The sequence below is a fragment of the Notothenia rossii genome, assembly GCF_949606895.1.
Source record: "Notothenia rossii genome assembly, chromosome: 7".
NCBI lineage: Eukaryota > Metazoa > Chordata > Actinopteri > Perciformes > Nototheniidae > Notothenia > Notothenia rossii.
Window position 1 is genome coordinate 1,910,579 of NC_136905.1, and position 23,010 is coordinate 1,933,588.

Below are 23,010 nucleotides of genomic sequence, written 5' to 3' on the forward strand. Positions count from 1 at the left end.
TGTGTGTGTGTGTGTGTCTGTGTGTGTGTGTGTGTGTGTGTGTGTGTGCGTGTGTGTGTGTGTGTGTGTGTGTTTATTTTTAGTATTTTATTCCCTTATTAATTTTTGTTTCATGAATTTATGATTTTATTAAATTGTGCGCCTTTCTTATTTTTTTTAATCACTTTTATTCCTATTTGTATTCTTGTTTGATTCTGTCCCGTGTTAGTATGATCTCTGGCTAACACGTATTGTTTTTATTTGTATTAATTCTTCATGTTGTTGTTTAGTGAGGCCCTTTGTGTCCCTTGGTGTATGGGAGTGTTATATGAATACAGATTGATTAGATGTGAAGAAGGCCGTACGTATTGATCCCGTGTGACAGACTTCCTTTTGTTTGACTTCAACACAACATGTTGATGAGGCTCAACTGGGGGGCTTCCATAGAAACCCCTTCAATAGAGAGAGAGGCCCGAGACAGGAAACACACATCAGGAAGTCAAGAGTGTGGCGCCCCCTGCTGCCGGAGAATCATATTACACTCAACTGTATTTATTCATAAAGAAATACAAGTACATCATGTGAAAAAATAGGAAAAAGTATAATTAAATATACAACAACAATTCAATTAGAAGTAAACAAAAAATATGCAGAAAAACTAAATAGCAGGGATACAAAAAAAAAATGAAATAAATTGAAGCTTTAAAACTATGACAATAACAAGACACCAAATGAATGGCTAGTTACAAATATATATGTATTTGATGTATCTTCAAATGCACACTGAAGAACATTCCTAACATTCATCTACATTTTTTCCTAAATATTTGGTAATATTTAAAATATATATACATTCACATCTAGGGACGATGGGATTCTTTTGAATATAAATCACAGTAAAGTCAGCAGCAACAAAACTCTTACTTTGTTTGCATGAATTCTCTTTGCAAGCGTTTCCCTTCTGTCTGGAGGAACATCACAAACTGAGCGGAGAGGTGACGGCGTGTTGAGAAACCACGGGAGTACGAGGTGGGAAGTAACTAAGTACATGTACTCAAGTTCTGTAATTAAGTACACCTTGAGTTACTTTCTGATACTGTGTACTTCTACTCTAATACAGTTCAGATGCAAATTGCGTACTTTTACTACATTTAATACCTTTAGTTACTTTACAGATGTGGATGAATGATGTGAAATCTAATCAAGTGTTAAATCAGACTTTAGTTCCACCTGGAGTAAATCCACCAGCTACCCTGCAGTATACAAAGTCATTCAAACTAGCTGCACCTTTACCAGCTTTGAGAACACTTTCATGATCAATCATTATAAAACATATCATATCTATTATTCTGAAATGGACCAATCTGCACAACGACTACTTTTACTGTTTCTACTTTCACTATATTTAGATGAGAATACTTTTCTACTTTCACTTGAGGAACATTTTGAATGCAGGACTTTTACTGTAACAGAGTATTCCTACACTCTGGTACTTCTACTTTTACTCAAGTACAAGATCTGAGTACTTCTACTTTTACTCAAGTTCAAGATCTGAGTACTTCTACTTTTACTCAAGTACAAGATCTGAGTACTTCTACTTTTACTAAAGTACAAGATCTGAGTACTTCTACTTTTACTCAAGTACAAGATCTGAGTACTTCTACTTTTACTCAAGTACAAGATCTGAGTACTTCTACTTTTACTCAAGTACAAGATCTGAGTACTTCTACTTTTACTCAAGTACAAGATCTGAGTACTTCTACTTTTACTTAAGTACAAGATCTGAGTACTTCTACTTTCTACTTTTACTCAAGTACAACATCTGAGTACTTCTACTTTTACTCAAGTACAAGTTCTGAGTACTTCTACTTTTACTAAAGTACAAGATCTGAGTACTTCTACTTTTACTCAAGTACAAGATCTGAGTACTTCTACTTTTACTCAAGTACAAGATCTGAGTACTTCTACTTTTACTCAAGTACAAGATCTGAGTACTTCTACTTTTACTCAAGTACAAGATCTGAGTACTTCTACTTTTACTTAAGTACAAGATCTGAGTACTTCTACTTTCTACTTTTACTCAAGTACAACATCTGAGTACTTCTACTTTTACTCAAGTACAAGTTCTGAGTACTTCTACTTTTACTAAAGTACAAGATCTGAGTACTTCTACTTTTATTCAAGAACAAGTTCTGAGTACTTCTACTTTTACTAAAGTACAAGATCTGAGTACTTCTACTTTTATTCAAGTACAAGATCTGAGTACTTCTACTTTTACGAAAGTACAAGACCTGAGTACTTCTACTTTTACTTAAGTACAAGATCTGAGTACTTCTACTTTCTACTTTTACTCAAGTACAACATCTGAGTACTTCTACTTTTACTCAAGTACAAGATCTGAGTACTTCTACTTTTACTTAAGTACAAGATCTGAGTACTTCTACTTTTATTCAAGAACAAGATCTGAGTACTTCTACTTTTACGAAAGTACAAGACCTGAGTACTTCTACTTTTACTCAAGTACAAGATCTGAGTACTTCTACAAGATCTGAGTACTTCTACTTTTACTCAAGAACAAGATCTGAGTACTTCTACTTTTATTCAAGTACAAGATCTGAGTACTTCTACTTTTACTCAAGAACAAGATCTGAGTACTTCTACTTTTACTCAAGAACAAGATCTGAGTACTTCTACTTTTACTAAAGTACAAGATCTGAGTACCTCTACTTTTACTCAAGTACACGATCTGAGTACTTCTACAAGATCTGAGTACTTCTACTTTTACTCAAGTACAAGATCTGAGTACTCCCCTCCCCCCCCCCCCCCCCCCTCCCCCCCTCTGATATCTCCCAGAGTTCTTGATATTTCTGGAACAAAGCAAAAACAATATCAATTAAAATAAGGCCAATTATAAATTAAGCACATGAGATTTTTGTGTAAAAATATGAACGATATTTAAAAACAGAAGCTATATTCATACCTTAGTCAAAGTTCACAGGAGAGTAGAGGACCTCTGCAATAAAAAACAGTTTTAGTTTATACTTTAAAATCAATGTTTCATGATTGCTCGACTCTAGTTTATCAAATACTCTAATCTTTAATCCTCTGATCAGATAATCCTGATCCAGAGTCACGTCTCCCAATATCTTTGTGTTATTCAATTGATGCTCACCGGGTTCCTCCTGCTGGTAGACGGGCTTTTTCACACTGGCATGTTGAGCTGTGAGGAAACCAGAAGCTCACATCAGAGGAGAGGCGGCTGCTTTGCTTATATTATTATATTTTGCATTTCAAACGAGCTTCATGTTTATCCAGGAGGGGAGAGGACAAAAGCAGCAACCAGAGGCTAGCTGAGAACATGAGAGCAAATCAAGCCAGAGATACCGCCTCACTGTTATGCACAGATTGCACCATATTCGTCTAAAATGTCATAACTTCATAATTATATCCAATCAGACATTTGTGTGATGCTATCATATATAACGTATGACTTCTTGAGTTAGTGGTAAAAACGTGTTTTGTGATTCAAAGGGACCTTTAACCCCGAACATAATTTACTCCTTACTGTAAGTCTAAGTGGACGTTAATGCTGAATCTCATTCACATGAAAAGACCCAAAGTACAAGGTCCCCATCCTCGGCTTTGGTTTGTGCCGACGGAATACAAATCAACATAATGTCAATATCTCTTAGGTCCACAGGTTAAAGAGTCACTTTAATAACTTCCGTTAGACTCACATGCAGAGGCGTCGTTCAGAGTAGAGTAAACCAGCTGGAGCTCGACGCTGCCCCCTACAGGACGGTCCGAGTCCTGCAGGCGGTAATTCTCCACTTTGGATTATACACAAGAAAACAAAATATTGATTTCTTTCCTTTATGGAGTGGTGCAGTGATGTGGTATTTCTGTGTTGGTCCCTGAAGGCAGCATCTCCCAGGTCCAAAGGGATTTTCAATTATTGCAGAAAATAATCTCAACGTTTATGATACTTACCCGTTTAGGATAATAAAAGTGATAATCTCCACATATTAACACCACTTTATGATTTATGTCGTAGAACGAAAAGTTAAAATGTATTCAGCTTGTGTTAACCACAGACCTAATTTCAGGATCACAACCAAAATCGCATTCAGAAAACCATTGACCTCCAGACCAGGGGACGGGTAGGGGTGAATGCTAAGTCATTTCCGGATTTTAGGGCTTTCTGTAAATGTCTGGAAAATGTAGAGGATTGCGTAGCCTACCTGTTTCAGTGTTTTCATAAATTGGGGATGCGGTGGCTCGAGCTTAAGAAGAGGAGGAAGGAGGAAAATATGAAGGGATTTTAGAATAATGGAACAGTTAGAAATTAAAACTCAAAATTATGACTTATAAAAAAAAATAGTCATTATTTTGTGAAAAGTCCGAAAATATCAACATTTTGACTATTTTCAAAAAATTCTTACTTTTTTCAAAACATTTAAAAATTCAGATTTTTTTTTTAAATCCCATAATTCTGACTTTTTGCTGAAGATCTTAAAATTCTGACCTCATTCAAGAAATCTCAAGATTCTGAGTATTTTCAGATTTTTCCCGAAAATTGAGGTTGTTCCCAAAAATACACTTTTTTCCGAAAATTCAGATTTTTTCAGAATATTCAGATTTTTTCACAATATTCAGATTTTTTCCGAAAATTCAGATTTGTTTGACTTTGAAAGCGTGGTTTGTGTTTTATCGTACCTCTGTTCCTCCTGTAAGCGATGCATCCGGTGCCCAGCAGCAGCAGCAGCAGCACGATGAGGCCGCTCACAATCACAGATACGATGAGAGTTGTACTTTGTGCGGCTGGATGTCTCCGCTCTGCGGCCCCCAGCCGGCTCTCCGCCCTGCAGCTCAGCACCTCCTGCAGGTACGGCACCGAGCTGAGCAGCCGGGCCAGGCCGCTCTGCTGGTTCTTCACCTCCAGGTCCTGCATCGGGGTCCCGGAGGCCGACAGCCAGGTAACGTTGGGCAGCGGTTGGCCCTCCACCTCACACTGCAGCCTCCGGGGGGCGCCGTCTGAACCCGGCTCCACCACGGACATGTTCAGGATCTGAGGTTGAACTGCAGAAAGGAAAATGTATGAATTCCCTGTTAAGCGTCAGGTTATCGTAACGAGTAGAAAGGATGGACAAAGGTACCATAACTACACAATGCAATTCCTGGACAAATTGCGGTATGAATGTTGTATGCTGAAAAGCTGAAATTTCGTTGAATGATGGTTAATGCTTCTGAAATTATGTCAGGATTAATATTGCACTGCCTTATTGACTAATGTAAAATGTGATGTAAAATGTGATGTAAAATGTGGGAGAAGAAGGCAAACAAAAAACGTGGCAGCATTTCAAAAATATGAAAACAGATTTCGCTTCTAAGCATTTACACCAAATAACATCCAACTAACGTTGCTTGTTGATACTATGGGCACTTGTAAATGTCTATAACTATGTAAATGTATCCTGTAAATATAATGTATGATGTCCTTTATTGTTTTATGTTTCATGTGGAACCTATATGCTGCAATGGGACCAATCTCGTTAAATAAAGGTTTGAAATGAAATGAAATGAACGTAAGACATTCACAGGTCGTAATGCAGCATGCAACATTTGATAACTGTCTTTCTATACTGTGTGAAACACCATTATTGGTATTCTTGGGATGGAAATGTATGAAGCAATTGGAAAAAGGACTCAGAGAGACACGAGGAGAGATGGAGCTTTGATGGCAAACACTGGTGGTTTATTTGGAGCTTCGGCCGGAGAATTCAGAAGAGATTTCGTGAGCCACGAGTTGACACAACGGATGCCAAACCAATTCTGAGGGAGACAGAACACTGAGAGCAGCTCTAAGTTGCAGGCCAGTGCTCCGTGAGGGCAGACTGATGAACTGGGTATTTAACACAACAAGCACTACTTAGGTCAGTGGATAATGTAATAATACATTGAGGTCAATCACTTCCATTTCAGTTTAGCTCCGTGTGTCGTCCAGGAAGCCTCAAGATGCTCTTGGCATTACGCTATAGGTGGTTCTGTACAAGATGAGGAACGTCACATATTCAGAATGTTGTCATTGATTTGGAACCAAAGTATGGGTTATGTTGTTGCCATGCTGGGATCAGCAGCTCTGAATTGATCGATCAGTCCTCACCTGTCACATAGAGCTGCGTCTCTTTTTGGAAATATTGCAGCACACCCTCCAGCTCCACCCTGCAGAAGAATGTGCCGTTATCACCCAGTTGGACCCTTCTGATGAAGAGGGACAGCTCCCCCCGACGAAGGTCACCGTACGTAGAATATTTTAACTGAGACTCTGCACAGCCGCGTTTTCCCTCCATGGACTCGTTTCTAAATGAGCAGATGAAGAACGGGAGGGCGTTTGATTGTCTCGCCAGCCATTTCACGGTGATCACCCCGGAGTAGTGCTGCTGTCCGGGATGAGTGAAGGAGCAGGGGAGGACCACGTCTTCTCCTCTGGGGACAAAGACCACCGGAGACACCGCCATGTCCCAAGAGACCGAGAGAGACCCTGAAGAGGAAGATCACATCCAGATGAGTGGGTTTGGTTCCCTCACCAGCTTTAATAGAACGTGTATTCGTAGGGTGAGTACGGCGCTAAACTCTTCCACCAGTAGAAACGTATGGGCTCAGAACAGTCTCATAATACACACATGCACACAGAAGGATCCACACTTGTGTTTTTCAATGCACACACAAATGTGTTCCGTTTCATAAACATGTAAATAAAATCCAAATACAGAAAAAGTTTTACATAGGTATTTTTGATCCACACATATTTGTTTTCCGTTTAAATCCTCTGAACCTGCAAACACAAACCGCTTTCTGTGCACGGATCGCTGAGCATTCGTGTGTGGGTTTTTTGAGACTCCCCTGACGGTCAGCCGATTCGTACTTGTAATTTTTTCTATCTATAGCCAATCAGATGTCTCCTCAATTCTAAGCCAATCACATGAGCGCGCCCCCACAAGGGTAGATTTCTTGCGTTCATGACGTAGTGCTTCATGTACGCATTTTGCACAGTCCGGAGCTGAAAGGTCCATGGAGCTAATCTCAGGACACCTCCACTCTCAGTACATTGCCACTTTCCGAACAGGAAATGCACGCAAATACAAGCCTTTATATTATTCACTACAAAACCAGTGCTAGACAGTGAACTGTCAACGGGGGGGAGCCCCGCCGGTCATTATCGGCCGATATTCACTCTAAATAGTTTGATGGGTGCTCTCTATAAAGGCCGATCAGGAGAGCTGGATCTGATCGATATGGACATAAACGCGAGTGAAGTGTAACCGGAAACGACAGAGAGATCAGATCAGCTGCTGAGTCTGACGGAGACATGCAGCTCTGCGTGATCACCTGAAGCTCCGCCCTCTGTTTAGCGAGCTGACCGGACTGCGCAAAATGCGTATATGAAGCGTCATGAACGCAATAAATCATACCCTCGTGGGGGTGCGCTCATGTGATTGGCTTAGACTGGAGGAGACATCTGATTGGCTATCGATGAGAGAAATTACAAGTACGAATCGGGTGAGCGTCAGGGGAGTCTCAAAGAACCCACACACGAATGCACAGCGATCCGTGCACAGAAAGCGGTTTGTGTTTGCAGGTTCAGGATTTAAACGAAAAACAAATATGCGTGGATCAAAAATACATATGTAAAAACATTTTTCTGTTTTTGGATTTTAAAAAGATTTAATTTACATGTATATGAAACGGAACACATTTGTGTGTGCATTGAAAAACACAAGTGTGGATCCTTCTGTGTGCATGTGAGTATTATGAGACTGTTCTGAGCCCATAGCAACGCCCTGCCGCTTCAGAAACGATACAAATATAAAAACACAAATGTTCCAAAACACATGCGAATCCTTCCCAGGCATTCCTCACTCTGGTACCTCTCTAAAATGCATGTGTGTATTTGTGCTGTGTGTGTATTCAAAACATCTGTATAGATACTAACATTTGGACAACAGAGTTTTACCCAGGGGTCAATTAAGGTTCATCTTTGCACGCCCATGCATTGTTTTTCTTCGTTCCCCTATCTTCTCCTGTAAGTCATGTGCATTTTTGCGAGCACTTCTGCATGATCATGAGTCCGTTTTTTTCCAGCCAGTTGTTCACATCGTTAAGAAACATTTTCTGAGTAGTTTGCCTTTTGTATTCTGTTGGTAAAGCAAGGGCCCTCATCCTTATAATAGTTATGTCAACATTCAGGTATTTGTGATATAACTCAGATATTTGATCCGACAAAGATTTGAGTATTTCTTTTGTTTCTTGTAAGTCTTCAAACCTTTTAGAAGTGGAGCGTCCTTTTAAACCTTTTTCGTGGAACCATTTGAGACCGAAACATTAAAAGGAAGAAATACACCGACCTGTGATGATCCCCGACAGAATCAAATAAAAGGTCTGCTGCTGCCACATCCTCACACACGACCACCAATAAGAACACCTTCAAACTAAAACAGCTAAATCAGGAAGACTTGCGTAGTGTGTGAAATTGAAATAGCCACTTCCTGTTGGCATGAAAGAGGAAGTCCACAGTAAAGACACCACTCTAACCCGGGTAGCAGTGGGCTTTGAACCTTCCCAGTACGAACACCTTTTCAGCCCTTATTTATAACATGAGGGTCTTTAAGCTGAGTCCAGAGTTACCTTCCCTCTGCTCAAGATCAGAGCAATTAACTTCCTGGGGAAACTACGGCTCCGCCCACTTTCCCATGAAAACAAGGCATCGGCACCGTCTCTCAGCGGATGGATGCCCCAGCACTGTGATACGGTGCCACGGTTTTTAGGGCTGCATTACAGTAAAGTGATGTCATTTCCTAGTATAGTCCTATTGTTGGGAAAATCCTGAATGTCCTCTTCCAACATGAGTACCATGATAACAAAGGTATCCCACCTGTAGCTGTGAACATGACAGGATGTGTGATTACCTAGAAGAGCATCAGGACTGTTTGAGGCATATGATAGCTATGTGATTAACATGATGATTCAGCCTCTATGGAGAGAGACATATGACAAGCATGATCATTTCTGACGTGGAGCTAATCTGAAGTAAACATTGAATACTGCTTTCTATTCCTCCATCTTGTGACTGTGGAACTCCCTCTCTTGGATATCAGCATGTGAAGGACACTGTTCAGGAACTAGTTGATGCTCTGTATGTGATGACTCCTTCCATTCTGGAGAGGATCACAGATACATGGATCCTGAGATTCAAGCTCAAGCCGGGGAACAGGGAGAGTTTTCCAACACCTATTGTTAATCTACTAAAGGAAAAACAACATTGGACAATTAAACTCAAATATTACATCCTTTTATAATAAATCATGACATACAATCAATTGTTTATTTATTTGTTTATTTGTTTATTCCACACATGGCAGTTATTTTAAAACAAAACATGTGCACTTTGTGTTAACCCATAGTGGAAAGGAGCAGGGAGAATACAATCTTATTTGACCTGCCCCTACTTAAAAATGAAATAACAATGACAAAAGTAAAATAAAAAGCGATGTTCTGTCAATCACAGTTGCTTACAAATACTCACAGAAACATAAAACCAGAACACAATCAAAAGTCATCTTCATCTTCATGGAATGTGTATCACAATGAAATGTCATCGTGTCTCAAAATCAATGCGCTTCCTCAGTTAGTAAATGATGCATGGCTTCCTTCCTTGTCTTTCCTTTAAATGGCTTACAGTTTAAGAGTTGCTTGGCCTCCGATGGTTTAGATGATATTCAGACAGCTTGTGTTTGCTCAAAATAAAATAACAAACTTTTGCACATGCAACAAGAAAAAGAGGCCTTTACAATATTCAAAAGAAATAAGCAAAACTCAAATAAAATAACAAACAACTTAGGTATTCTGTCTCTCTTAATAATGCTTGTATAACTTCATAACCTAAAGGGTACTTGTACGGTTTGTATGTACGTGTAGTAGCCTACGTGTACGGTTAACAACTGTTCCTCGTCGGCGTCTCTCAACAGGTTGCCCATCACTGTGGCTTTAGCGCAGGCGCCGTGGGAATTGTAGTCCTTTATAGTGTGTTGACGGCAGACGTCACAATTAGGTGGCCTTTCTTATCAAATCAAAATAGTGGCTCTAACAATGTGCATACCAGTAGACCTCTGGGAGACACAGCAATGGACCAACTGAATCTCAGTGGGTTTACAGAATGTGTGCGTGAGCCACACTCCCACACACGTCAGTAGAGGCAGTCTTCCTGAGTGTAATGTAGTGTTTGCAGTTTTCAAACAATTCAATACGTTCATTACAACCTCCCTAAAACCCTGCTGCCTCGGCCCCTCCCCTTATTACCTCATGGGTCCGCCCCTGGTTCTAGCTTTTGTTTTTCATATTTTTCTGCATATGCATTCGCTGCTGTGTCCAAAAGTTTAAATACTTTAAGCTCAAATTAAAAATGATTCCCCCTTTTGTCCGGCGGCGGCTCAGTCAGTGCTTTGACTGGAAGCCGTGGGGTTGCCGGTTCAAGTCCCCGACCAGACCTTAATATGGAGTGTGGACTGCTACTCGGAGAGGTCCCAGTTCACCTCCTTAAGTAAATACCATGATTTCTTTAATGTGTCTGATGAGCAGCATACACTGAGACAAGCAAGCTAACTCTCTGAATTAAAAGTATATTCATGAATTACCGAGATAACTTCTTTCAATGTTGCTGTTGCTATTATTCAGTATAACACACACACACACACACACACACACACACACACACACACACACACACACACACACACACACACACACACACACACACACACACACACACACACACACACACACACACACACACACACACACACACACACACACACACACACACATACACACACACACACACACACACACACACACACACGGCGTCATCACATTCCCTCTAACGGTACGTCCACAGGGCAGCGTGCGTTGAAGCTTGCCAGTGGGCGTGTCTGGCGTGGACCAACAACCAATCAAATTCATCTCCCGCCCCGGACACACAAGCATGCGGTTTGATTGGCTAGAGCTTGTACTGGCATATATTTTGATTGGCTGGCGATTCCGTCGACGCTCGAAAAGTTAAACCTTTCTCAGCTTTCGAAGCCAGCAACGGAGGCAAAGCGACGGAGCCACAATGCAGTTCGGCAAAGCGGGACGTCACCCCATTCAAAGTGAATGGGAAGCGTCTCCATTGAAGCACGCCACGCTGCCGTGTGGACGTACCGTAACGGCTCGTCCACACGGCGGCGTGCGTTGAGGCTTCAGCCCGTTCACTTTCAATGGGGTGAAGTCAAGCTTCGCCAAACTGCATTGTGGGATCGTTGCTACGCGTTGCTCGCGTTGTTCGCTGCAAAAGTTGGGCATGTTCAACTCTTGAAGCATCGGTGGAAGCGTCAGCCAATCAAAACACATGCCAGTACAAGCTCTAGCCAATCAAATTGCTTGCTTGTGTGTCTGGGGCGGGAGATTCATGTGATTGGTTGTTGGTCGAGTTTCAGACACGCCCACCGGCAAGCTTCAACGCACGTCACTGTGTGGACGTACCGTAAGGAGCTGTTGTCCTTAACTCATCAGCTTCAAAGAGTCAATGCTTCAGACATTCAAACTGTGACTTTTGTTTTTAGATCAGCAGCAGTTTTTAAGGAAGTGAGGAATGGCAGCCGTCTTACACCCACCATAAATGTTAAAAATAGACGTATTAATAATATAAAAGAGATGATCTCACCGGCACACGATGGTCCTCCAGCTTCCTGCAAACACACATCCTGTAAATATGTAAAGATGAAGGAGAATAAAAAAACAGTCACTTCGTAGAACATTACCTTTGAATTTCCTCGAATATCTATTAATAATAAATAATATAATGAACTTTATTTAAATAGCACCTTAAAGCAAGATGCAGCCCGAAGTGTAACACCGGAGGGAACGATGGAGTGAGGCACCATCATGAAACATAACATATCAAACATAAATCTTTCTGCCACCTTTGGTCCGTGAAGTTTATTCAAAGGAATTGGACTTGTATCAGGAAACAATGGGGACATGTGGATATTGTTCTGGAGTACCGAGTGAATAATTGAGTAATAGGAAGGAGCAGAAACGGCATCAGAAGGGGATCAGTGTTTCCTCAGGGAGAGTTACCTTCTGATGAGAACAGATGTCCCTGTGACGAGGAGCACAGTGAGCAGAGTGAAGAGAACCAGACGAACTACCGGCTGGACGCCAAAATGTCCGCCTGGGAAATAGATTACATAAAGATGTTGAACATAGACAACAACTACACCTCCCAGCATGCTTTTCACTAGCAAACACAGAGCTTGACATGACATTACATTTAGCTGAGGCTTTTATCCAAAGCGACTTACAATAAGTACATTCGACCGGGAAGATACAACCTTGAAGAAAACAGAATCATATAAGAACATCAGGTTTCATAGAGCCAAAAATTTCAAGTGCTACTCAACTGGCTTTAGATCAGCCAGCCCTTTATTAGTATATAAGTGCTTTGTTAGTAATTCTATCTCTGGAAGTGGAGTCCAAAGAGATGAGTTTTCAGTCTGCGCCGGACTTTTATACTTTTTTCCATCTCTGCAGAAGGTTAGTTCATTTTCGAACATCACAAGTTTAGCCTCCAACCTCTGTTTCTCCTGTGGAATATGAATCCTGTTATTGTTATAGTTTGTATTAGATATGATGAGAGTTTTACTGTGTGCGGCTGGATATCTCCGCTCTGCGGCCCCCAGCCGGCTCTCCGCCCGGCAGCTCAGCACCTCCTGCAGGTACGGCACCGAGCTGAGCAGCCGGGCCAGGCCGCTCTGCTGGTTCTTCACCTCCAGGTCCTGCATCGGGGTCCCGGAGGCCGACAGCCAGGTAACGTCGGGCAGCGGTTGGCCCTCCACCTCACACTGCAGCCTCCGGGGGGCGCCGTCTGAACCCGGCTCCACCACGGACATGTTCAGGATCTGGGGTTGAACTGCAGAAATAAACCACATTTTGACAATATCAAGAAAGATGTTCTTCGTAAAGATTGGTAGAAAAAGCCAGAGCCAGCAGCTCCACATACAAACCTGGCCTTGGTCCAAAAACATCCACTCTTTATTACTGTTGTGTAAAAAACAGGAACTGTCACATTTTCTGAATTTTAGTACAAAAACATGTTTTGTTTTTTTACATCAATGCAGAAGATTAAACTGGAAATACATGTTGTTACCATGCTGGGATCTCAGCAGCTCTGAGTTGATCGCTCAGTCCTCACCTGTCACATAGAGCTGCGTCTCTTTTTGGAAATGTTGCCGCACACCCTCCAGCTCCACCCTGCAGAAGAATGTGCCGTTATCACCCAGTTGGACCCTTCTGATGAAGAGGGACAGCTCCCCCCGACGAAGGTCACCGTACGTAGAATATTTGAACTGAGACTGTGCACAGCCGCGTTTTCCCTCCATGGACTCGTTTCTAACTGAGCAGATGAAGAACGGGAGGGCGTTTGATTGTCTCGCCAGCCATTTCACGGTGATCACCCCGGAGTAGTGCTGCTGTCCGGGATGAGTGAAGGAGCAGGGGAGGACCACGTCTTCTCCTCTGGGGACAAAGACCACCGGAGACACCGCCATGTCCCAAGAGACCGAGCGAGACCCTGAAGAGGAAGATCACATCCAGATGAGTGGGTTTGTGGATAGCTCTCTGACTTATCGTTGATTAAGGTTTATTTGAAGGGGTTAGCCCGTTGAGATGAACCCTCTAGTTTTTGAGGGGTTCTTTCTTAACGCAAACCAGAGGTCTGGGTTGGGAGACTAGGAGACTTCCTGCAGAAAGAAGTCAGGTCCATTTAACGCCATCACCAGAAAAACAACATATGTCTTCCTTCATCAGAATGCTTTTTAAATATAGTTGTTTTATATTTGTGAAGAGACTTTGCATTCATAATGGGATTGTACCTGATGGTGCTGGATTACAATGGCCAACGATGGCAATCAACATGAAAGTTTGTTTAACTTCTATTTACCCTTAAGTCTTTTTTATGCAAAACAAAAATCATTTGTTCTACCCACAGCGGGGACATTTCCGTTTGTTACAGAAACCCTAACACCTGCACTATGTTCTGTTGCCTAGCTTTTTTTAAACTCAGTTCATCTTCAACTCTTTAACTTTTGTTAACTACTCAAACTACTTCTAATTGGGCAGAGTAAAAGGAGAAATGCTCGTACCAGTGATGAACCCCCAGAGAATAAAGAAGGTCTGCTGCTGCCACATCCTCAGGCTGAACCTCGAACGAGAAGAGAGGAAACCTTCAAGCTTAAACAGCCAAATCAGGAAGTCGTGTGAAACTAAACGCTTCCTGTCAGTCTCAAGTGAGAAGTGGCCTAGAGCCAGTGGCGACTGGTCGTTAGGGGCTGCTGGCCCTAGGTGACCCTAGTGTCAGCAGAAAGTAATTCAAATAATAATTCCAAAATTATGCAAAAAATATATATCTTACAATATATCTTAAAATATATTTTAAGATCATGTTTAGTCGTCTGATTCTGATACGTTTCTGTTTTAGTCTGCGTTCTTCTGATTAGTGTCTTAGAGCGTACACTCTGTGCACACTCTAAGAAATTATGACTTCTGCTGAGAGGATAAGAAACCCTTCATTCCCTCTCTGTCTACCTGCATCTCTCGACCATCTCACTCTCTCTCTCACTCACTCACTCACTCACTCACTCACACACACACACACACACACACACACACACACACACACACACACACACACACACACACACACACACACACACACACACACACACACACACACACACACACACACACACACACACACACACACACACACACACACACACACACAGTGTGCCTTGAGCTGTGTAGAGCGATGTGGGGCAAGCCCCGATCTAGTCCCTCTCTGTAATTATCATAAGTTGGGCAAAGTGCTGGCAACCCCACCAAAACATCATCTTATAATTCAGAGAGCTGATTGGCTGTAAATAAGTGTGCCGCGAAAAGTGTAGATGAAGAGGAGACGAGAGAGAGCAGCCGATAGCGATTCAAATCTCTATTTTTTTTACTATTGCTTACGTGTTTAAAAAAGCACCAGAAGCTTATATATACACATCTAAGTTTTTGCACATATAAAAACGCCACTGCCTAGAGCACACAACTCAGGGAGTCATGTAAAGGTGTAATGTGTGATCAAATCAGCATTTCTCTCGATTCAACACTGGGACCATGCAAAGTTATTGAAAAAATAGACATTAGGGAAGTAAAAAAAAGATTGGAAAACATAGACACTGTGTCTGATTCACACACACACACACACACACACACACACACACACACACACACACACACACACACACACACACACACACACACACACACACACACACGGTGGTGGTGTTTCTTGTTTCTTGTTTTTTCATCAGTCTAATCATGGAGGTCCGAAGAGTCTGCAGCATTTTGAGTATGTTATCTGTTATTGGAGGTAAGCTCTCTCTCTCTCACACACAAACACACACACACACACACACACACACACACACACACACACACACACACACACACACACACACACACACACACACACACAGAGTTGATTTTTGAATTCAGCAGTGGGGTATTTTCTGACTGTCTGTCATAGTACCAGAGGTTGCGCTAGACTTTTTTGACTGACAGGATCGTAAAAGGTTCGTCAAAATCCATTATTACCCGTCGGCATAGCATTAACTCCCAGATATTTCAATGATCTGTACGGCATAGTTAGGTCTGGAAACGACATAAGGGCATAACACCGGAGCCCTGCTGCGGGGAAACTTTGGCGCTGTTCTGAGTTTGTTCTAATCCGTCAAAATGACGGACTGCTTTCAGATTTTTCCGTCATTGTCAAAAGAATTCCGTCATAGACGGAATATATTCGGTTAACGCGACCTCTGCATAGGACATAATGTTAAAATCTCTTCAGCTTCTGATAATCACAGACCTTATTTGAGGATAACAACCAAAAGGCAACAGGCTTCTTGCAGGGCTGTGTCTCAATGTGTCGTGAAATCAGTTAAGAATGAGTTTCCTCATCTCTTTGCATGTTTTCTTACTGTTCAGTCAGAGGCCTGTACTACGAAGCTGGTTCAACCTAACCTGGATATGTTAACATACGCGCTCTCACTAAACGGTACTACGACACGGGTTATCAAGTGGATCGCTCAAGCCAGCCGTGTCCTATCTAGTTAGGTGCGCGTTCACATGAAAGGGGTGGTATCTGGAGCATTCGACCAATCACAAACATGTGTGTATTAGACATGAAGAAGTTAAACTTTAAACATCCATGACTTAAACACTTTCTCCAGGATCAAAGCCACATAGCTGCACCTGCAAGGTGAATACAGCTGGTAACAGAACAAGTGTTTGAATGCGTACATTAACAGGTTTATGATATCACTGCCCCGTCTAAGACACCATCTGACTTTCATTACATTTGTCTCGAGTGTTTCGTCAACTTAATGTGTTGCTTAAAATAATCCTTCTGCATACAGTATGTGACACTGTGAGTGTTGCACGGCCAGATACGGCTCAGCTGACTCAGATAAGGAGATATATGATACATTATGATGTGATATGCCGCGGACTGTACTTAATGTTACTCTGATCCGGTTACTTATGTTGTGGCAGATATTTAAGTAAGCTTTCTTAACGCTAATGTTATAATAGTCAGATTGCTCTGAAGATGGGAGGTGATATTCTATTAATGTTCACGTTCACACAGTCGCTGATTTTTGCCGGCCGTCTTTCCTGCAACGGCAGCTTTTCTGTATTTCCTTTCTCCTGTAATATGACTTGATCGTTTTAAACTCCGCACACTGAGCTCTGATTGGTCAGCAGGCTTTCACTGAGTTGAGCTCTTAGCCTGCAACCTAACCTGCTCCGGAGCAGGTTAGCCGCTCAGCACAAGTTACCATGGAGATCTAGCCCGCTAAAAAGAGAACCAGCTTCGTAGTACAGTCCTCTGGTCCAATTCATAATGGGACGACTCAATTCAAACTATTTCCTGTTTGCTCTTTACCCTTTTACACTTGTTATAGGGCTTAAGTGGCCCCTGACCTTTGACCTCTAACTCATCACATCCCCCTGCTTCCACTCCTGCTATTAATTATTTGCCCTTCTTGTTTGTTTGTTTGTTTTTTTTGTTTGTTTGTTCACCCCATGTTACGCAGCCTTGGGTCCCTTGAAAGGCGCTATACAAATGAAATCTATTATTATTATTATTATTATTTTTAAAGTGGTGATTCTTGTCAGGGTTTTTGGACTCATTATTGCACCACGTTTGTTTATTGCCTGTAAGTGTTGGCGTTTAACCTCGCAGCGCTGGGCTCCGGAGACGACGGCTGGTCGATGACCATGATGATGATTTATTTTACATGTCATTTGACCTGAAATAAGCACGTTTGTCAGTGTTAATATTATAATATTTACACTGTGGCGGAGCATTAAGGGACATAATTCGCCGTTGTATTGTTGTGGGTGGGCAACGCGACATAGTGTTGCCCCACGGACCGGTTAGAGGGTGGCACCTTGGTGTTCCGGTTTCCTGTTGTTAGCATTCCAGCTTCACAGTAGCAAGCAGCTAGTACGTTCTTGTGTGTGTGGTTAAATAGAAATTAAAGAGTTCCATATTGAACACACCGCCTCCGACTCCCATTCATCGGCTCTACGACACAGAACATTTAAAAACACCAACAGCAGTCCAGTTGCACACATTACATTTAATTTAATGTTAAAATCACAGATTATATTGAGTTGATTAAAACACAAAAGTTGTTCGAAAAATATCACTCGTCACCGGCTTGATCTTCAATATCAGGATACATGTATTTATTATCATTGCAAGAATGGAAGTAGTCATCACACACAGCTGCTTGGGACAAAAGAGTTCCTTTAGTAGAGTCCTTGATATGCTGATATACAAGAGAGGGAGTTACAGTCAACAAGATGGAGGAATACCGGTTCAGAGCAGTATTCTGACATCAGTTCAGATTAGCGAAGGCCTGCGTAAGCAATACACATGACAGTCATATGTCTATCTCTCTAGGCAGGGCTGTGTCATCGTGCCAATCTTAGGAACATAGCTATCATGACTTCAACACAGTGTCTCATGAGCATGTAGTCAGACATCCGGCTACGTACACAGCTACGTAGGGCCTCTGTTATCATGTGCTACTCTGATACAGAAGGAACATTCAGTATTTCCAAACAAAAGTGATGAATATGTCCTTTCACCAATCAGAGAACTGAGACTTTAACAATCAACCAATTGCAGCGCTGGGCTCCGGAGACGACGGCTGGTCGATGACGGTGCAGCCGGAGGTCCGGGCCCTGGAGGGTTACCCCGTGGTGCTGCCCTGCACCTTCAGCCACCCGCAGCACTCCCAGCATACATCTCTGCAGCTGCTGTGGCGTCTGGGCCACGGGCAGGGCTCCTCCGTCCTGTTCCGCTGCACCAGCCGGACAGGGGCCCCCAGCTGCGAGCCGGGCCCCCAGCAGGACCAGCGGTACCGGCTGGAGGGGAACCCGCGGGAGCACGACCTGTCGCTGAGGATCAACAGCGCCGCCCTGCAGGACAGCGGGCGCTACTACTGCCGGGTGGAGGTGCAGGGCCGGGACCACGTCAGCTTCGAGGACAAGATAGGGACCCGGCTCAGAGTGGAGGGTACGTTTACAGAGCACATAATAAAGAACACAGGGATTTTAGTCTCTGCAGACCATTTACATGCACTAACACCTATAGAACACTGCAGGAGAGGGAAGACCCCCACAATGCAGAATAGGGCCTCTTTAAAGGTTGTCTTTCAGCTCTACAGTAAGACATGTCTTGGCATGTTGGGTATTAAAACCTTGCCCCTGTTAGGATCTGTTTTTTTTAATTAATTTTTTAATTTAATTTAATTTGTTTTAATTATCAATGACTGTCGGCTTCCTGTTTTTCTTTGAAGGATGTTCGCCCCCTGTCTGTCATGTCTGTATTTGCTTCCTCTCTGTGTGTTCCCTCCTGTGTGATTGTCTGATTGTGTTCCCCTGCGGCCCCCCCCCTGTCTTTCACCTCCCCTCTCCAGCTGTGTCTTGTCTTGTGTGTTTAGTCTTGCTTGCCCTTGTGTCCCTTGTCAGTTCGTCGTCGTTTTATGGTGGTTTGGTTCCTGTTCCCGGTGTTCTGGATTTCCCTGTTCCGCCCTCCTGTGGTCCCGGTTTGTTTGTTTGCAACTTTGTCTTTTGTTCCCCCTTGCCTGCTCCTGTCGTTTCAACCCACTCTCACAACACAACGTGTAATAGCTACGTTTGTCCACAGGGCAAAACGTAGTATCTTCACAAATAACCCTCTCAAGACGTGACATGGATACAATATTTTGTAAAAACATGGAGCTCAAATCATCTTCGTAATATCTATCAAACTATGGATCCTACACATCCACTGGACGTGGATTCTCCAAGTACAATATACACTGCTCGCTAGAAATGCAATCAAAAAGCATTTTAACGGACAAAGTATTCTACAATTTAGGATTTTCCACTAAATATAATTTGGGTTTCCGCCAATGTTCTTTTTTCTCACTGGGAAAGTTTGCGATCACGTGACACGGACACTGGACACTGGACATTAGAAACGAATAGGACAACCATACTGTATCCATGTCACGTCTTGAGATGGTTATTTGTGAACATACTACGTTCTGCCGTGTGCACCAACATAGCTGTTACACGTTGTTTTGTGAGACTGGGTTGTTCGCTTTTGTATCGAAACAGCTTTGTATTTTAGTAATTAGACACTCGCTTTAATTGACATCCCCTTACCTGCCTCCTTGTGCTTTTGGGTCCGCAATCTTGCCAAACCTTGACAGCCCCCTCTCCCTCTCTCCTGCAGCTCCTCCTAAGATCCTCTCTCTGTGGGCGGAGGGCAGCGAGCAGTCTGGGTTCACCGCCCTGTGTCGGGTGCAGGGTTCCCCGCCGCCGGACGTCCAGTGGCTGGGTACCGAGGGGTCCATGCTGGAGGGGGCCATGCTGGAGGGGTCCCACCCCCTGGCTCAAGGCTCCAGGGAGTCTTTCCAAACGGTGAGCCAGCTGAGGGACGTGTCTCCGGGGCAGCAGTACACCTGCAGCGCCTCAAATCCACTGGGCAAGGACCAGGCCGTCCTGTACGTGCTGCCCCCCCGACCCCATGTGGGCGGGGCCTCTACTCCCCTGCTGCTCCTGCTGTCCCTGCCTCTGGGGGCCAAGGTGCTCCTCCTCCTCCTGCTGGGGGGGGTGTGGGCGGTGCATGGCGTCCGCTGCTGGAGGAAGTAACCTGCTCTGGTTTTAAATTGAAAATGTTGAACCCCTCCTTGTGCTCGTTTATCCTCCCTTTACTGTGGTTCTCTGTTTTAACTGCTTGCACATTAACACAATGCATTTTAAGAACATATTCACAAAGCATACAGAACACAATAAACACATCGAGGCACATAGATTAACTACGGAACAGTTGACAAATCCGAAATAAAATACCAATAATATTACAAATAAAAGAATGGATACATTATTAATACTCAGGTATACATTAATTAACTTCATTATATTGTTCTAAACTTGACCACATTTTATTTAACTCCCTTTTAAGTTGTAAACAATGACTCATAATACTGGTTTACATGAATAACTGCAGTGAATATACAAGGAATAGACACTGAAAATGTATTCAAAAATTGACATTTTATCGATTTCGATATAGGGTTACTGTATAAAACACCCCCATTACTTGGACTATTCCTTGCACCCCCTAGCATAAGCCCGAATGGTGTCAACCACAGTGCAGCACTAACTGCACTTATTGTCATAACAAGATCGCCAGGACACCAGTAGCGATGGACAATCGGGAGTGTTGTTCAATTTATGTGTTCTGGACATGTGTGCGTGCATGAAAATGTAAGTGCATATATTCTTGCCTAGTTTTGTTATTGGTGGTTTGATGTTCATAATACAGAGCTTACTCTGAAATAAAAGGCAGTTAGCAATAGCCGCTAACTTTGCCATGCTGACTATGGGACAGCACGAGGTGCGGCCGCACCAGGCACGCTCCCTCACATTGCATAATGAACAATGTAACGTCAAGTTGATGCGTTACTGTAACGCAACTACCCTTTGCGGTAACTAATAGCGTTACTAGTTACATATTCCCATTAAGTAACGTCGTTATAGTTACTGTGATTTAAATGGGTGCGTTGCTGGGTTACATTATGTGATCCAACGGAACCGAATCTCCCTGCGGATGTAATTTATAGGCGAATACAGAGATGTCCTCTCACAGCACCATGGAAAAGTGAAAGTGACCAGAGAGGAGTGACGATTGGTTAACGCGGGGAAACATTTCAGGGTAAGCCAATCAGAGACAGAGTTGGGCGGGTCTTGCCTTATGGGGGAAATACACAGACTCACAAACACTTGCTAAGGCTAACACACACACACATACACGGCAACGCCCACCAACAGCACACACACACACACACACACACACACACACACACACACACACACACACACACACACACACACACACACACACACACACACACACACACACACACACACACACACACACACACACACACACACACACACACACACACACACACACACACACACAATGGCAGATGCAAGTATCAGCGAGAGCAGCAGCGCATTTACAACTTGGAGATATAACCACTAGGGATGCCAGTGATTATTCGATTATTCGTTACAGTCTCCATAATCGAATATTATTTTTAAAAATCGATTTTATTTATATATATTTTTTAATTATTATTTATGTTTTTTTTTCTGGCTTAGTTTCAACCAAAATATAGACTAATGCTAATAATAGTAATAGTATTAATAATTGTAAATGGCCATTGGTCACACCACCAGTTTGTTTTACTGTAAACTTGGAGGAAGCCTGCGTGCAGAGCAGACTGCTGCTGCAGCACGCTACACACCGACCGCGTCGCCGGACTCTCCTGCGTATTTGCCGACTTCGCGCACTGGAACACACCGCAAATCCGAGCCGAGCACGTATGAACTGCGCATGAGTGAGTGACAATAACTCTCCTTACCAGCAGGCGGCGGTAGTGTGTATTCATCATTCAAAAGAGGCAACAACCGGAACAACCGGAAGACAGAGAAGAAGAACAGACTCCGTGATATAAACAAACAACAAATAGCGTTTTTCTTTCCATTTTCACTCTCGTCCATTGAAAACATGAACGAACAGGAGCTCTATAATCCGATGTGGTGAAATAGCCGTCCGTGTGTGTTCCATCTTCCATTTTAAATCATTTGTTTACCTCCCTCACTTCCGTTAACGCTTCTCATGCACTGATTCGCTAGCTGAACAGCCAATCAGTGTTATCCCTTTGTCCGACTTACGGTGGTGTTCCCGACGCAAGAAAAGGCGTGTGAAGGACACTGTTCAGGAACTAGTTGATGCTCTGTATGTGATGACTACTTCCATTCTGGAGAGGATCACAGATACATGGATCCTGAGGTTCAAGCTCAAGCCGGGGACCAGGGAGAGCTTTTTATGAATTTCCTACGGTGGTCATTTTTTACCAGAACACCATCAGTGTTACAAAGTTGACTAAACCTCAACATTCTATGAAAGTGGTGATCAATAATGTTATATGTTCAAATGTTCAAATGTCTACTGTGGAGGATATCATCATGTGAAGCAATCGAATGTAAAACACAACATTTATGATGGAAGTAGTAAATAAAGTCATATTTGACCCGAACCCACCAGGAGGGATAAACAACACTTCAAAATGAATATTTAACAAACACTGTGGAACGAGCTCCTCATCGATATCAATCAAAGGTCTGCACAACTTCAGACTGAAAACACACCTGCTTCCACTGCACACTGGCACACACACACACACACACACACACACACACACACACACACACACACAATTTGAGTAATTAAACATTTTTCTCACATTGCTTTGTTTG

The 23,010-nt window shown here is 42.8% G+C and overlaps 3 protein-coding genes across 6 annotated transcripts; 1 reads left to right on the forward strand and 2 right to left on the reverse strand.

Annotated features, from left to right (window-relative positions):
- Positions 1-2,823: 2,823 nt before the first annotated feature.
- On the reverse strand, positions 2,824-8,558 carry LOC307013157 (sialic acid-binding Ig-like lectin 15). Of its 2 annotated transcripts, none has more exons than XM_079640412.1 (8): positions 8,385-8,558; positions 6,143-6,520; positions 4,696-5,058; positions 4,221-4,262; positions 3,717-3,809; positions 3,152-3,199; positions 2,960-2,992; positions 2,824-2,846 (listed from the first exon to the last, which is right to left on the reverse strand). In XM_079640412.1, exons 1-7 carry the CDS (start codon positions 8,431-8,433, stop codon positions 2,961-2,963), a joined length of 1,005 nt encoding a protein of 334 aa, XP_079496538.1. In that variant the 5' UTR covers positions 8,434-8,558; the 3' UTR covers positions 2,824-2,846; position 2,960. The 2 variants fall into 2 exon arrangements, with proteins under 2 accessions (XP_079496538.1, XP_079496539.1); XM_079640413.1 differs by having other exon boundaries at positions 8,303-8,399.
- Positions 6,491-20,887, forward strand: LOC307013159 (sialic acid-binding Ig-like lectin 15). Of its 3 annotated transcripts, none has more exons than XM_079640416.1 (3): positions 6,491-6,594; positions 18,317-18,706; positions 19,913-20,887. In XM_079640416.1, exons 2-3 carry the CDS (start codon positions 18,346-18,348, stop codon positions 20,329-20,331), a joined length of 780 nt encoding a protein of 259 aa, XP_079496542.1. In that variant the 5' UTR covers positions 6,491-6,594; positions 18,317-18,345; the 3' UTR covers positions 20,332-20,887. The 3 variants fall into 3 exon arrangements, with proteins under 3 accessions (XP_079496542.1, XP_079496541.1, XP_079496543.1); XM_079640415.1 differs by lacking the exon at positions 6,491-6,594 and adding an exon at positions 15,399-15,490; XM_079640417.1 differs by lacking the exon at positions 6,491-6,594 and adding an exon at positions 15,637-15,692.
- Positions 11,303-14,664, reverse strand: LOC307013481 (sialic acid-binding Ig-like lectin 15; the record flags this gene model as incomplete). The annotated part of the gene is made up of 7 exons (XM_079640879.1): positions 11,303-11,359; positions 11,738-11,762; positions 12,154-12,247; positions 12,719-12,985; positions 13,268-13,645; positions 14,217-14,421; positions 14,659-14,664. The coding sequence occupies 7 exons, from the start codon at positions 14,662-14,664 to the stop codon at positions 11,303-11,305; spliced, it is 1,032 nt and encodes a 343-aa protein (XP_079497005.1).
- Positions 20,888-23,010: the final 2,123 nt, after the last annotated feature.

Excerpts from the sequence above, each read along its gene's own strand:
- LOC307013157 (XM_079640412.1), bottom strand. The coding sequence starts at position 8,433 with ATGTGGCAGCAGCAGACCTTTTATTTGATTCTGTCGGGGATCATCACA. Across the intron at positions 6,521-8,384 it reads TCTGTCGGGGATCATCACAG|GGTCTCTCTCGGTCTCTTGG; the intron begins GTCGGTGTATTT and ends CTTCCTCTTCAG. Across the intron at positions 3,810-4,220 it reads TTATGAAAACACTGAAACAG|TGGAGAATTACCGCCTGCAG; the intron begins GTAGGCTACGCA and ends TATAATCCAAAG.
- LOC307013159 (XM_079640415.1), top strand. The coding sequence starts at position 15,439 with ATGGAGGTCCGAAGAGTCTGCAGCATTTTGAGTATGTTATCTGTTATT. Across the intron at positions 15,491-18,316 it reads TATGTTATCTGTTATTGGAG|CGCTGGGCTCCGGAGACGAC; the intron begins GTAAGCTCTCTC and ends AACCAATTGCAG. Across the intron at positions 18,707-19,912 it reads GACCCGGCTCAGAGTGGAGG|CTCCTCCTAAGATCCTCTCT; the intron begins GTACGTTTACAG and ends TCTCTCCTGCAG.